The 12698-nt window shown below is 37.5% G+C and overlaps 1 protein-coding gene and 1 pseudogene across 1 annotated transcript; both read right to left on the bottom strand.

Moving 5' to 3' along the window:
• Positions 1 to 382: 382 nt before the first annotated feature.
• Positions 383 to 1565, bottom strand: LOC119237964 (olfactory receptor 4F21-like; annotated as a pseudogene).
• A 9540-nt stretch (positions 1566 to 11105) lies between these two features.
• Positions 11106 to 12044, bottom strand: LOC119238172 (olfactory receptor 4F3/4F16/4F29-like). The gene has a single exon (XM_037501879.1). The coding sequence runs from the start codon at positions 12042 to 12044 to the stop codon at positions 11106 to 11108; it is 939 nt and encodes a 312-aa protein (XP_037357776.1).
• Positions 12045 to 12698: the final 654 nt, after the last annotated feature.

Below are 12698 nucleotides of genomic sequence, written 5' to 3'. Positions count from 1 at the left end.
TAACCTATGCTCTGATTCAGTACCCTGCTTAATGCTGTTATCATCAAGTAATTTCCCAGATATTTCTCTAAAGTGAGTTAGGCCTAAACGCAAGACCATGTATTGACTGTTATTCAGTGCCAAATTAATAAACTTTGACATACATATTTTAATCAGAGATCAATTTAAGTAGAATCAGGCAGCATTCCCATAAATAACACACTCTGAGAGCAAATAAACTCACTTTTCAAATTCCAGGTCATGATTAATTATCAAACTAATGTCTCCTGAGAAACAAGCAATAGATCATCCCCAAAAGATACTATTCACCACATCACATGCTTCCTCTTGTCATAGGCAGTCACAATTTCCTAGTTGCCATTATTAAAAGAGTCATGCTATTTTAATCCAGAATAACTAATATAGTAAAATATTCAGAACTCCTGATATTGAAATAATAGAAATTTGGGCATCCCTGGTATGATATGGGATGAGGCCAGGTATAAACAAAGATGCAAGGACTGAAGAACAAAATCGCCACCATGACCTGAGTTGACAAAGTAGAGAAGGCTTTGGACAAGCCCCCTCAGATTTTTTTGAAGAGTAATCAGGACAAAAATGTAGGAGACAATCAATATGAAGAATGATCGCAGAGACATAAACAAACTGTTGGTTGTGACCATGAATTCTAGTTGGTAGGTATCTGTGCAGGCAAGTTTCTTTTTCCTTTTTTTTTTTAAAAGATTTATTTATTTATTTATACAAGCACCAGGTATAGTCAGAAGCATGGGAGGGTGAGAGAATTCACCAGAGACAGAGCGGGGAGCAGAACAGGCAGAGCGATGAAATACACTGCTGAGGGGAGCAGCGGGCGTGGCAGGAGAGGTCTGTAGAGCTATGTGGGACCCTCGCTGGCAGCTGGGGATCAAACAAGGGCTGCAGAACCTGTGGGCAGCTTCACAGCCCAGTGCTTAACCACTGTGCCACCAGGGGAGGCCCTGTGCAGGCAAGTTTGATGAACTGAGAAAGGTCACAATGTCTAAGACATTGGGCCCACAGAAGGGTTATTTTATCACAAAAGATAAATGAGCCATATAGTGGATAAGGCCAATCACCCAGGCACCACTACAAAGATGATGCACATCCGTGGGCTCATGATAGTCAGGTAGTGGAGGTACTTACATATGGCCACATATCGGTAGGTCCAAGGCCATGGTGATAAACAGCACCATCTCCATACTACCAATAAGGTGGATAAAGAATAATTGAGTAATTCAGCCACTAAAGGAGATGCTTTGTTTTTGAAAAGGTCATAAATCATCTTGGGAGAAGCGACAGAGCAGGCTCCCAGATCAATGAAGGAGAGGTTGACAACAGAAAGTACACGGGGGAGTGTAAGTGAGGTTCAGAAGTAACAGCCATCATTTGGGAGTAGTGTCAGAAGTAACAGTCATCATGTGGGAGTTTCCTATCATGCCTGCCACAAAAAGCATGGAGGAGAACACAAAGAGGAGAAGTTGGATCTCCCACGATTGGTGAATCCCAGCAACACACTCTGACACCCTAGAGTGATTAGCTCCATCCATTGATTTATCAGCTGTATTCTTTCCAGAAAAAAAGAAAATGAAAAATAACTGAAAAAAATATTAGCAATGTTCTGTATTACAATGGTTACTTATTCAAGGATTTTCACTGTGTATACTGTACTCCACTCAATTCCTATCTTTCTATTACTACTAGAAAGTAATTAGTTTATTATCACCTAAAGCAACTGAATCATATCCCCATGGAATATCCCCATCACCATGACCTCTATGACTATTCATCTATAACAAGAGAATGAAGCAACTATGAAAGCATTGTAGACTTTGAGTCATACACAATGTTATAAACAAATGTTACCTCAATAAAAAAAAAATCAGAAAGGAAAACACAGTAGGTATGCAGACAAGGATTGGGATGGAAGTATAATAGCACAAATTAAGAAAAACAAGAGGTAATATATGCCATTCTCACTGGTGTGAGATGGTATTCCATTGTAGTTTTGATTTGCATTTCCCTGATTGCAAGTGATGATGAACATTTTTTCATATGCCTGTTGACGAGGATGTGGAGAAAAAGGAACTCTCCTGCACTGCTGGTGGGAGTGCAAACTGGTCCAACCACTATGGAGAGCTGTGTGGAGATTCCTCAACCTACTAAAGATAGAGCTTCCATATGATCCAGCAATTCCACTCCTAGGTATTTACCCAAAGGACACAGAAACATCAATTCCAAAGACCACCTGCACCCCTATGTTTATAGCAGCACTGTTTACAATAGCTAAGCTTTGGAAACAGCCCAAATGCCCAAAAATAGATGACTGGATCAAGAAGATGTGGTACATATACACCATGGAATATTACACAGCATTCAAAAAAGATAAACACATGCAGTTTGCAGCAACATGGATAGAGCTGGAGGGGATCATGCTCAGCAAAATAAGCCAGAAAGAAAAGGAAAATGCTGGATGGTCTCACTCATGGCAGGAATCTAGAAAACCTAAATAAGGGACCAGGAAAAAGAATAACTATAAGAAAGAAAAATTAAAACCAACAAACAACTATGAACCAGAGACACACTATGGGGGGGGAGATATTGGGGTCAGAATAAGCAGGCTGCAATTGTATGGGAAATATAAAAATTAAAAAAAAATAAATAAATAAATCTTAAAAAAAAGGAAAACAAGAGTTAGAGATCATATGCCACAGATCTCACTGATTCTATTTGAAATTGTTCATAGAACAACTCTTTAGTCATTCAGTTTGTCTCATATTTTAACTTGACCTTATCTCAGGCACACATGTGTCTCTTGCAGTCATTTTGCACCATAACTATAACCACTTTGCAATTACAAAGTCCAGAGTACAGGTGAGAATAAGAGCATCTGGTAAAGAGTTAAGAAGTAGTTCAACAAAATGACTGGACCAAGGCCAGGATATAATAGGCATTTATGTCACAGGGTATTTACATGGATCCACCAAAGTATAAGTAGGAGTAACTAATAGGATGTTTATCAACCAGAACCTGGTCAATATATTCAAAGAAGGGAACAGGGAATTGTTACAGGAAGTCAAGGTAATTAAGGAATCTAATTCAATTCATCTGTCTAGGATATCTAATCTCTGAGGTAGGTGAACCTTGGTTATAACTACTGTAGTCCTAAGTTTCTAGAGTGTGCTGGTGATGAAAAAAAATATACACTAAAATCATAGTTGTTACAGACCATTGACATGCTACTAATCCCTTCAATTCCCTTAACCACTCCTACTCCTTTTCTCTTCCCTGCTTCAAACCTCCTAGGTATCTGGGTTCCAATGCCAAGCCTGAATGTTCCCTAACTCAAATCCTAGATAGCTACATCAATCTTTCTAGTCATCACCCTCTTCTGCAGGGAATACACTGCTACTACACAGAAGATCTATTTTGATTGGTCCAAGTACTTCCCTGTCTCAAGCCATCAAATCTCACGGTACTAAAATGTGCTGCTAAAAAGCAAAACTGGAAAAAGAAGAGGTTGGAGCATAAACATTAAGGACTTGTAAAGTAGGAGCATGAATGCACAAAAAGACTTATTTAGACTTGGAACTGAAAGGATAGAAAGGAGCAATTGTTCCAACAGTAGCCAATATAGTAGGAAATGCCCATAATAACTACCTTCCAGGCTTCATGACATAATTGATAGTCATATCTTATGCTATTCCTGAAGTCAAGGAAGAAAACATAGACTTTTCCACCATACTTTGAAAGTACTCAGTGAAAGCACCTCATGATATTTTAGTATTCTGAAATACTTAGTGATGGAATTTAGATCTGGAAAACTATACATTGCATTTATCACTCCTATTACTAAGTACTTTCATGTTTGACTTCTTTATAATTACCTGTTTTGTGGTTATGTCCAATAGTAAGCTGATTTTCATTTTTAAATGAGGAATCTAAGGTCCCGAGAAGTTAACAACAGACATCAAAACAGAGTTAATTTCCTTAGACAAAATCAGGCCTTCTGATTCCAAATCCAGTGCTGTTTTCATGACATCATGCAAGTGTGACTATCTGCTAATGATTCAAAACAATTATTCCAAATAGGAACTTTAAGCATAATTCCAAAATATGGTACACCTTAAAATTACCCAATGTTATGTATCAATTATATCTCAATAAATCTGTGGGGAAAAAAGAACGAATAATCTGTACATCACACATAAACATCTAACACAAACATAAATTAACAAGTCCAATATTTCATAGTAAAAGACTGAAACACAAATTGTTGCTTCAACCTCAGGGAAAGGGGAAGAGTCAGTTGCTGAGAAGAATGGAAAAGAAGCAAAACTCACCGAGGTTCTTTTGCCCATAAAAGATGCAGCAAAGTAAGGGGACAATTTATTCTTAAGCAGGTATAATAATCAACACACAAGAAAGATTTCACCTAAAAACAAAAATGGAAGTCATCCCAATTTTGAAGTCACAGAAAGGAACACCTGCTTAAAGGATATCATATAAAGAGATAAAAGAAAACTAATGGAGGGATGGTCCATGGGCATGACTGTTCATCATCACTATAATTATATTACTATTACTACCATTTTTACATATAGTCTACCTCTAAAAGGTCCTGTTTCTGTGCACATAACAAGAAACAAGGAAAAAAAGACGTGAGGAACAGCTGTTTCATTCATATACTACAGAGTGATCAAAAAGGAAAACTAAGGAAATGGTATAGGTTATGGCTAAGATCCAATTGGTATTGAAAAGAAAGCAGCTAAAATCAAACAGCAGAGAGGAAGCTGAGATTGCAGGGAGGGAAGAAATGGTGATGAAGCAGAGAAAGAAAAATCAGAAATGACAATTTCTAAACACAGGAAAAGAGATTTGGGGGGAGTAAGGGTGGGAAAACAAGGCAATATGGTATGTGTAGAAATTCTGGAGGGTGCCAGAAATCAATACAGAGTTAAAAGGTAATGTCTCCAAAAACTGTGAAATCTTATTGAAGTGGGTAACATGAACTTGGATAAAAACTAGCTGGAGTAGGGCCTACCCGGTGGCGCAGCGGTTGAGCGCTGGGTTGCGAAGCTGCCGGTGGCCTCTGCGGCACCGGTTCGATCCCTGGCTGCTCCCCAGCCACCAGAGGAGGGTCCCACATGGTGCGCAGACCTCTCCTGCCACCCGCTGTTCCCCTCAGCAGTGTACTTCGGTCCTTCTGCCTGCTCTGCTCCCCGCTCTGGCTCTGGTGAATTCTCTCACCCTCCCGCGCTTCTGACTGTACCCAGTGCATGTATAAACAAACAAACAAATAAATAAACAAAAACATGCCTCTACAAAAAAAAAAAAATAAAAAATAAAAAACTAGCTGGAGTATTTTTGTTATTCCAGTCAGAAATACCCAGGAACTATAAACACTTGGATTTTTTTTTTAATAATAAATTTTATTTTTATATTCCCCATACACTTGTAACCCCCCATTCTGACCCCAATCCTTCCCCCCCCGCCCCCCACTCCCCAAAAACTGTCTCTGGTTTATAGTTTTTTGTTGATTTTGATTTTCACTTTCTTATAGTTATTTATTTTCCTGGTCCCTTATTTAAGTTTTCTAGATTCCTGCTATCAGTGAGACCATCCAGTATTTTTCTTTTTGTTTCTGGCTTATTTCGCTAAGCATGATCCCTTCCAGCACCATCCATGTTGCTGCAAATTGCATGTGTTTATCTTTTTTGAATGCTGAGTAATATTCCATGGTATATATATACCACATCTTCTTGATGCAGTCATCTATTTTTGGGCATTTGGGCTGTTTCCAAAGCTTAGCTATTGTAAACAGTGCTGCTATAAACATAGGGGTGCAGGTGGTCTTTGGAATGGATGTTTCTGTGTCCTTTGGGTAAATACCTAGGAGTGGAATTGCTGGATCATATGGAAGCTCTATGTTTAGTAGGTCCAGAAATTTCCACACAGCTCTCCATAGTGGTTGGACCAGTTTGCACTCCCACCAACAGTGCAGGAGAGTTCCTTTTTCTCCACACCTTCGCCAACATTTGTTGTTGCTAGTTTTTTTAATATGTGCCATTCTCAGTGGTGTAAGATGGTATCTCATGGTAGTTTTGATTTGCATTTCCCTGATGACAAGTGATGTTGAACATTTTTTCATATGCTTGTTGGCCATTTGCATTTCCTCTTCAGAGAAGTTTCTTTTTAGCTCTTCTGCCCATTTTTTCACTGGATTATTTTCTTTGTTGTTGTTGAGTCTCATCAGCTCTTTGCAGATTATTTTTTCTTTTTAAAACAGAGATATATGTAAAATATTTATGATGTTTAGCATTAAACCAGAATAATTATATACCTGACATAGTTTTTTTTTTAATTATCTATATCAAATAGAAAAAATAGATCTTTAGCTGGTCTATTTCAGCAAATTTAATATAGCTGATCCTGCTTTTCTTCAGTCCCATTTTCTTGTAGAATCGTTTCCTATCATTTACATTGAATCAGTGTTTACCTCTGAAGCTCAGTTGGGTCACCTAGTGATAATGGACCATTGAATTTTGGTTTATGATCCAAATTGAGACACTGCATCTTGACTGGTAACTTTCAGTCCATTTACAATTGGGTGATCATTGATAATGAATATTTTCCACTGCCATTTTGCCTAGTTTTGTGGTCTATTACCTCGGACAATTGTTGTGGATATTCCTCTCTTCAATTTATTTTATTTTTTTAAAAGATTTATTTATTTATACAAGAACAGGGGTACAGGCTAGATGCATGGGAGGGTGAGAGGATTCACCAGAGAAAGAGCAGAGAACAGAACAGGCAGACATACGAAATACACTGCTGAGGGGAGCAGAGTGCGAGACAGGAGATGTCTGCTGCGCCATGTGGGTTTTTCCCCACTGGCCAGGATTGAACCTACACTGCAGAGGCTGCAGACAGCTTTTTAGTGTGGCACTCAACAGCCTGTGCCACCAGGGAGGCCCTCTCTTCAATTTATAAAGAAGAGATTTTCCCAACATTTCTTGTAGGGGTAGTCTTGAGCTTGCAAACTCCTTCAGTTTCTCTTTTCCAGGAAACCCTTGGTATCTCCTTTATATCTGAAACAGCAAGTATCTTCTTGGCTGGCAGTTTTTAGCTTTGATCATTTTGAATACACCATTCCATTATCTTCTTGCTTGTAGGCTTCTTCTGCTAAGATTGATGTAAGCTTGATGGGAGTACCTTTATAGGTTACCTACTTTTTTTTTTTAAAGATTTATTTATACAAGAACCGGGGTACAGGCCAGATGCTTGGGAAGGGTGAGAGGATTCACCAGAGACAGAGCAGGGAACAGAACAGGCAGACTGATGAAATACACTGCTGAGGGGAGAAGCAGGAGAGACAGGAGAGGTCTGCTGGGCCATGTGGGACCCTCGCCAGCCAGCTGGAATCGAACCGGCTCTGCAGAAGCCTTGGACAGCTTCACAGCACTGTGCTCAACTGCCTAAGTCACCAGGGGAGGCCCATGTTACCTACTTTTTTTCCCTAGTCACCTTCAATATATTGTCTTTGTCTAGAAAATTTCACTACTACATGTCTTGGTGTATGTCTCACTGCATTTCAATAACATGGTGTCTTTTTTAGCTTCGGGGCCTTATATATTTAGTTCTTTACTCAGATTTAGGAATTTTTCCTCTATTATTTCTTTTTTTTTTAACAAAGCATTTTGTTGTTGTTGTTGTTGTTATTTTATTTTTATTATTTTTGTAGAACTGGGGCATAGGCCAGAAGCGCATGGAGGAGTGAGAAGATTAAGCAGAGACAGAGTGGGGAGCAGAACAGCCAGAATTACTAAAATACACTGTTAAGTGGAGCAACAGGCAAGAAAGGAAGATCAGTTTCACCCCATGTGGGTTATCTCCCTGGCTGGGGAGCTAATGATTCTCTCGCTCCTCCCCATCTGTGACACCCATTATTCTTATGTTGTCTTTAATAATGGAATCATATTTCTTTATGCATTTGTATTTTTTTTTTGTATTTGCTTCTTCTTTTACATGAGTGATTACATACTATAGGCTTCATGGTCACTGATCTAATCCTCAATTTCATCTAATTTCATTCCTTTTTGTATAATTATTTATCTCATCTATTGAACTTTTTAAACCCTTAGTCTTTCATTTTCTTATTTAAACCTTCAATATCTATTTTGCACTCATCAGTTATATTTTTCAAGTTATTGACTTGTTTTGTTCTCAAATTGGTTATTTTCTTTGATTAATTTTTCTGAGTTCTCATGTATAACTTTGACTCATTTTTTTTTCAATTTCTAAAATCTCTCTGATTTTATTTTATGGCAATTTTTAATTCTATCTGATGGGAAGATAAAAAATATTTCACACCTTTGTTGTTACATTCTGCTTTTCTCTTTTCTGATGTCATAGTCCCTTGAGGTATCATGGTGCCATCTGTTTTAGTTTTCTATGTGCCCACTTAGAGTAATTTATTTTTTTAGTATCTGTTGTAATAACATAGAGAGATGTACCACTTACTTTTCTAGCAGGTAGATCTGGGTTTTAAGTTTTTTGACTTTTGCTAACTTCTGTTGTAAATACTGAAATCTGTTATGGGGTAGGGCATGGAGGGTTATAACTGATGATGTGAATGTGTTAGTGGCTGGGGAGGGCTGGTTTTTGTTTGTGGCACCACTGATACCCCTCCTTTCTGGGGTTGCAGACCTGAGACTCTGTAATCCATATATCCTCAGTGCACTATTTCATAAAGTCAATAACAGTACCAAGAGGAGTGAGAAAGGGAGTGCAATTCAGAGAAAAATCTCTGATCTCCTTAGAGGGGTCTGGCTGTCTTCAGACAGAGGTGTGCCATAGGACCCATTTCTAAACCTCTCTGTATTTTTATTTCCTCACATATAGCATGGGCTTGGAAGAGAAAACACTCTCAGAATACAACAGAAGTCACCTTCTGCTTAGAGAAGGCTCACACACATAATAATAAGTTCTTTTCTATCAATATTATAGCCACAAAAAATATTTACTGTGAGCTCTGCATTTTAATTTATTTGCAAGATGAATTCTGATCCCTGTTCCAAAGGAAATGATTAAGGTATCAGAAAAGGGTATCTTCAGACACACACATACATCCATACACACTAGATTTCAGAAAGTGAATTTATTATGTAATGATTACATCGCCTTAATGACTTTATTCAGATTCAGGTCAGATTATAACACTAAAATGGAAAAAAAAAAGGGTTTCAGAAAAATAAAAAAAATAAACTATAAGTGACACGGTTGCTTATATATGATAAATTCATTAATCCACTTAACACATTTGAGAAAAGTAATATCCTGCAAATGTTTTACTATTTTTACCAATTAATAGAGGTGTATATTTGAGAACATTCACAAATATATTTTTATGCAATGCATTCTTATTTCTCTAATAAAAAAAACAAAAGACTAGCAACTATAGCATGAAACAATAAATATTGCATCTCACATTTAAAATCTAAAATAGTCATATTTGAGGGGATGTGGGAAAAAGGGGGATGTTGATCAAAGCATACAAGTTTCAACTGTAAGATGAATGTGTTCCAGTGACCTAACATACAATATGGTGACCATAGCTAACACTACCACATTGCTATTTTAAATTTGTCTATTTGTAGATGTCAAGTGTTCTCACTGCATGCTAAAAAACTATAACTATGTGAGATGATGCCCGTGTTCATTTGTCTAATGATAGTAATCATCCCATAATGCATATGTACACACAAACATGTTGTACCATTTAAAGACATACACTTTGTATTTTGTCAGTCTTGCTTCAACAAAGTTTGTGAAATGGAAGAAGTAACACTAAATTTTACTCAGCATAATAGCTACCATATATTGATCTTTATGTCAGGTACTCACTACGCGCACGCACACACACGCACACACACACAACACAAATCTCATTATATGTATATCCCAGGCCTCTAAAACATCACCATCATTATCACCATAAACATATCATTACCACTGGATTTCCTAGATGATTCTCACTTGTAATGTGAACATTAGTGCAAATTATTTATACCATTGTAATCCTTAATAATAATTTCTTTTGCACTTTTCATAATCTCATTGGCAACCCAATAGGCTGAATAATATCAATCAATGGGAGGAATCAATTAGTTTTCTCTGAGTTTCTGTTTCTGGGACTTGCCCATTCATGGGAGAAGCAGTTTCACCCCCTAGGTTTCTCCTCTGTGCTCTGTGTGGGGAAAAATGACAGCTGTTTTCTGTGACCACTGATCCTCAAATACGTTCCCTATGTACTTCCTACTGCTAGTCTCTACTTCACTGAGGTGAAAACATGCTGTTTTATATTGCCCAAAATGATTCATGACTCTTCTTTAGAGGCTGCGCAGCAAATATCTCATTCAGCCTTATAAAGGCATCTATAAAAATCCTGTAACTAGCATCACACTTGATGAGAAACACTAAATGCTTTTCTCACAAGAGCAGAAACATATCAAGGATGTTCACTCTAAACACTTCCATTCAGCATTGTACTGAATGACCTAGCAAGGCAACAGACATGAATAAAATAATTCCTTACCAGAATAGAGGAAAAATGTCTTTATTTGCTGACAACATGTTCATCAAAATAAAATGCTATTAAATCCATTTAAAAGCTAGTAAAAGTAACAAATTTTCAAGTGTATAATGTCAATAAACAAAAATCTAATTTCTATTTAACAACAAAAACTACAAATTGATATAAAAAATACTATTTAAAATAGCATCAAAATTGAAATACTTAGCAATGAAAGTCAGAAAAGAAAAGAAAAACAAGTAATCAACAAGACCTGTTCACCAAGTTATTATTATAACTATATAATATTGCTGAAAATAATTCAATGGGGCTTACATAGATAGGGAGATAAATTATTTTAATGCGACACTCCTCATAAGGTATGAATACATTCATCGATTAAGAATTATGGTACACCTAAATCACTATTTGATGCCTCGTGATTCCTAAATTTAAAGTATGAAAGAAGGGAAGACAAGGATACACCATTGTTAGTGAAAAAGTTTTAACATATCATTTATGAAATCTTCCTGTAAGTCACAAGCTGTTTGCACACTCTTTTCATTGCTGCCTTCATTTCCTTATTCCTGAATGTATAGATAACTGGATTCAGAAAAGGTGTGACAACTGCATCAAAAATAGCAAGATACTTGTCCATTTGTGAATTGGGGTGCGGCCATGAATAGATAAATATGGTTGGACCAAAGAACAAAATGACCACAGAGATATGAGCTGACAGGGTGGAAAGAGCCTTGGATGAGCCACCTGAGGAAGTTTTACAAACAGTAAACAGGATGAAAATGTAGGAGATGATGAGTATGAGGAAAGAACCAACACAGATAAACCCACTGTTGGTAGTTACCATAAACTGCAATTTGTAGGTATCTGTACAGGCCAGCCTGAGGAGGCGGGGAAGGTCACAGTAATAGCTGCCCAATACATTCGGACCACAGAAGGGTAAATTAATAATAAACGCCAGTTGGAAGAATGAGTGACTGACACCAAGGGCACAGGCAGCAGCCAGAAATAAAATGCAGGCTCTTGGACTCATGATGGTCAGGTAGCGGAGAGGCTTACATATGGCCACATATCTGTCAAAGGCCATGGCAATGAGCAGCACCATCTCCACACCGCCAATGAAATGGATAAAGAAGATCTGAGTAATGCAGCCTCCAAAGGAGATGACTTTACGCTTCCTGAAAAGGTCATAAAGCATCTTGGGTGAGGTTACAGAGCAAGTTCCCATGTCAATGAAAGATAGACTGGCAAGTAGGAAGTACATGGGGGAATGTAAATGAGGATCAATGGTCACAGAAAACACAATGAGGGTGTTCCCAGTCATGCTTGCCACATAGAGCACAGTGGTGAACACCATTAGAAGAAGCTGCAGCTCCCACGAATGGGTGAGTCCCAGTAACACAAACTCAGACACAACTGAGTGATTCCCTCCATCCATTGATCCAGCCAATTCGGGTGCAACTGAAATTACGAGAACCAGGAAAGTGAGAAAAGAAATTTTGATCATTAGAGATGACAGTGGAATTAATTATTTACATTGTTCACATTACAAATATGAATGACTGGGTAATCCAATTCTTGACACTTACTAAATAATGTTGAAGATGATGACAGTGATGATGATGATGATGACATAGTATAACTCAAGAGATTATATCATGATGATAAATAGCAGTAAATATCTCATAAGCTAAAATTAACAGGAGAGTTAAGAACAAAATCTTCACATTTAGCAAGAAACAGAAGAACAGAAAGTATACTTCAAAGGGAGAAGAAAGAGTAGACAAAAATAAATTTAATTGTCCAATGGGAAATTATACAGCTATACATATTTTATCTGACCATACATCCCATATCAACATATTTCACCTCTGTTGTATGGTTATTTTCATATTCTTTTCTCTATATAGTGTAGGGTTGGGGGGAACTATATGATCAATTGATGGATCAACTGTTATGAGTGAGAGTTTTCTGAAACATTGAGATGGGTCTTCAAAAATATGACAAGGAGAAACAAAGCTGAGAACAGGATGTAGATTGGGATTAAAATACCTGAAATTGGGAAATATGAAATACCAAAAGTAGGCAAAAG

Source organism: Talpa occidentalis, unplaced genomic scaffold (genome assembly GCF_014898055.3).
Source record: "Talpa occidentalis isolate TD23 unplaced genomic scaffold, MPIMG_talOcc4v2.1 talOcc4.11, whole genome shotgun sequence".
NCBI classification, from domain to species: domain Eukaryota; kingdom Metazoa; phylum Chordata; class Mammalia; order Eulipotyphla; family Talpidae; genus Talpa; species Talpa occidentalis.
This window is presented reverse-complemented; position numbering and strand designations above follow the sequence as displayed.

What these genes read in the sequence shown, in the direction of transcription:
- LOC119238172 (XM_037501879.1), bottom strand. Translation starts at nt 12,044, where the DNA reads ATGGATGGAGGGAATCACTCAGTTGTGTCTGAGTTTGTGTTACTGGGA.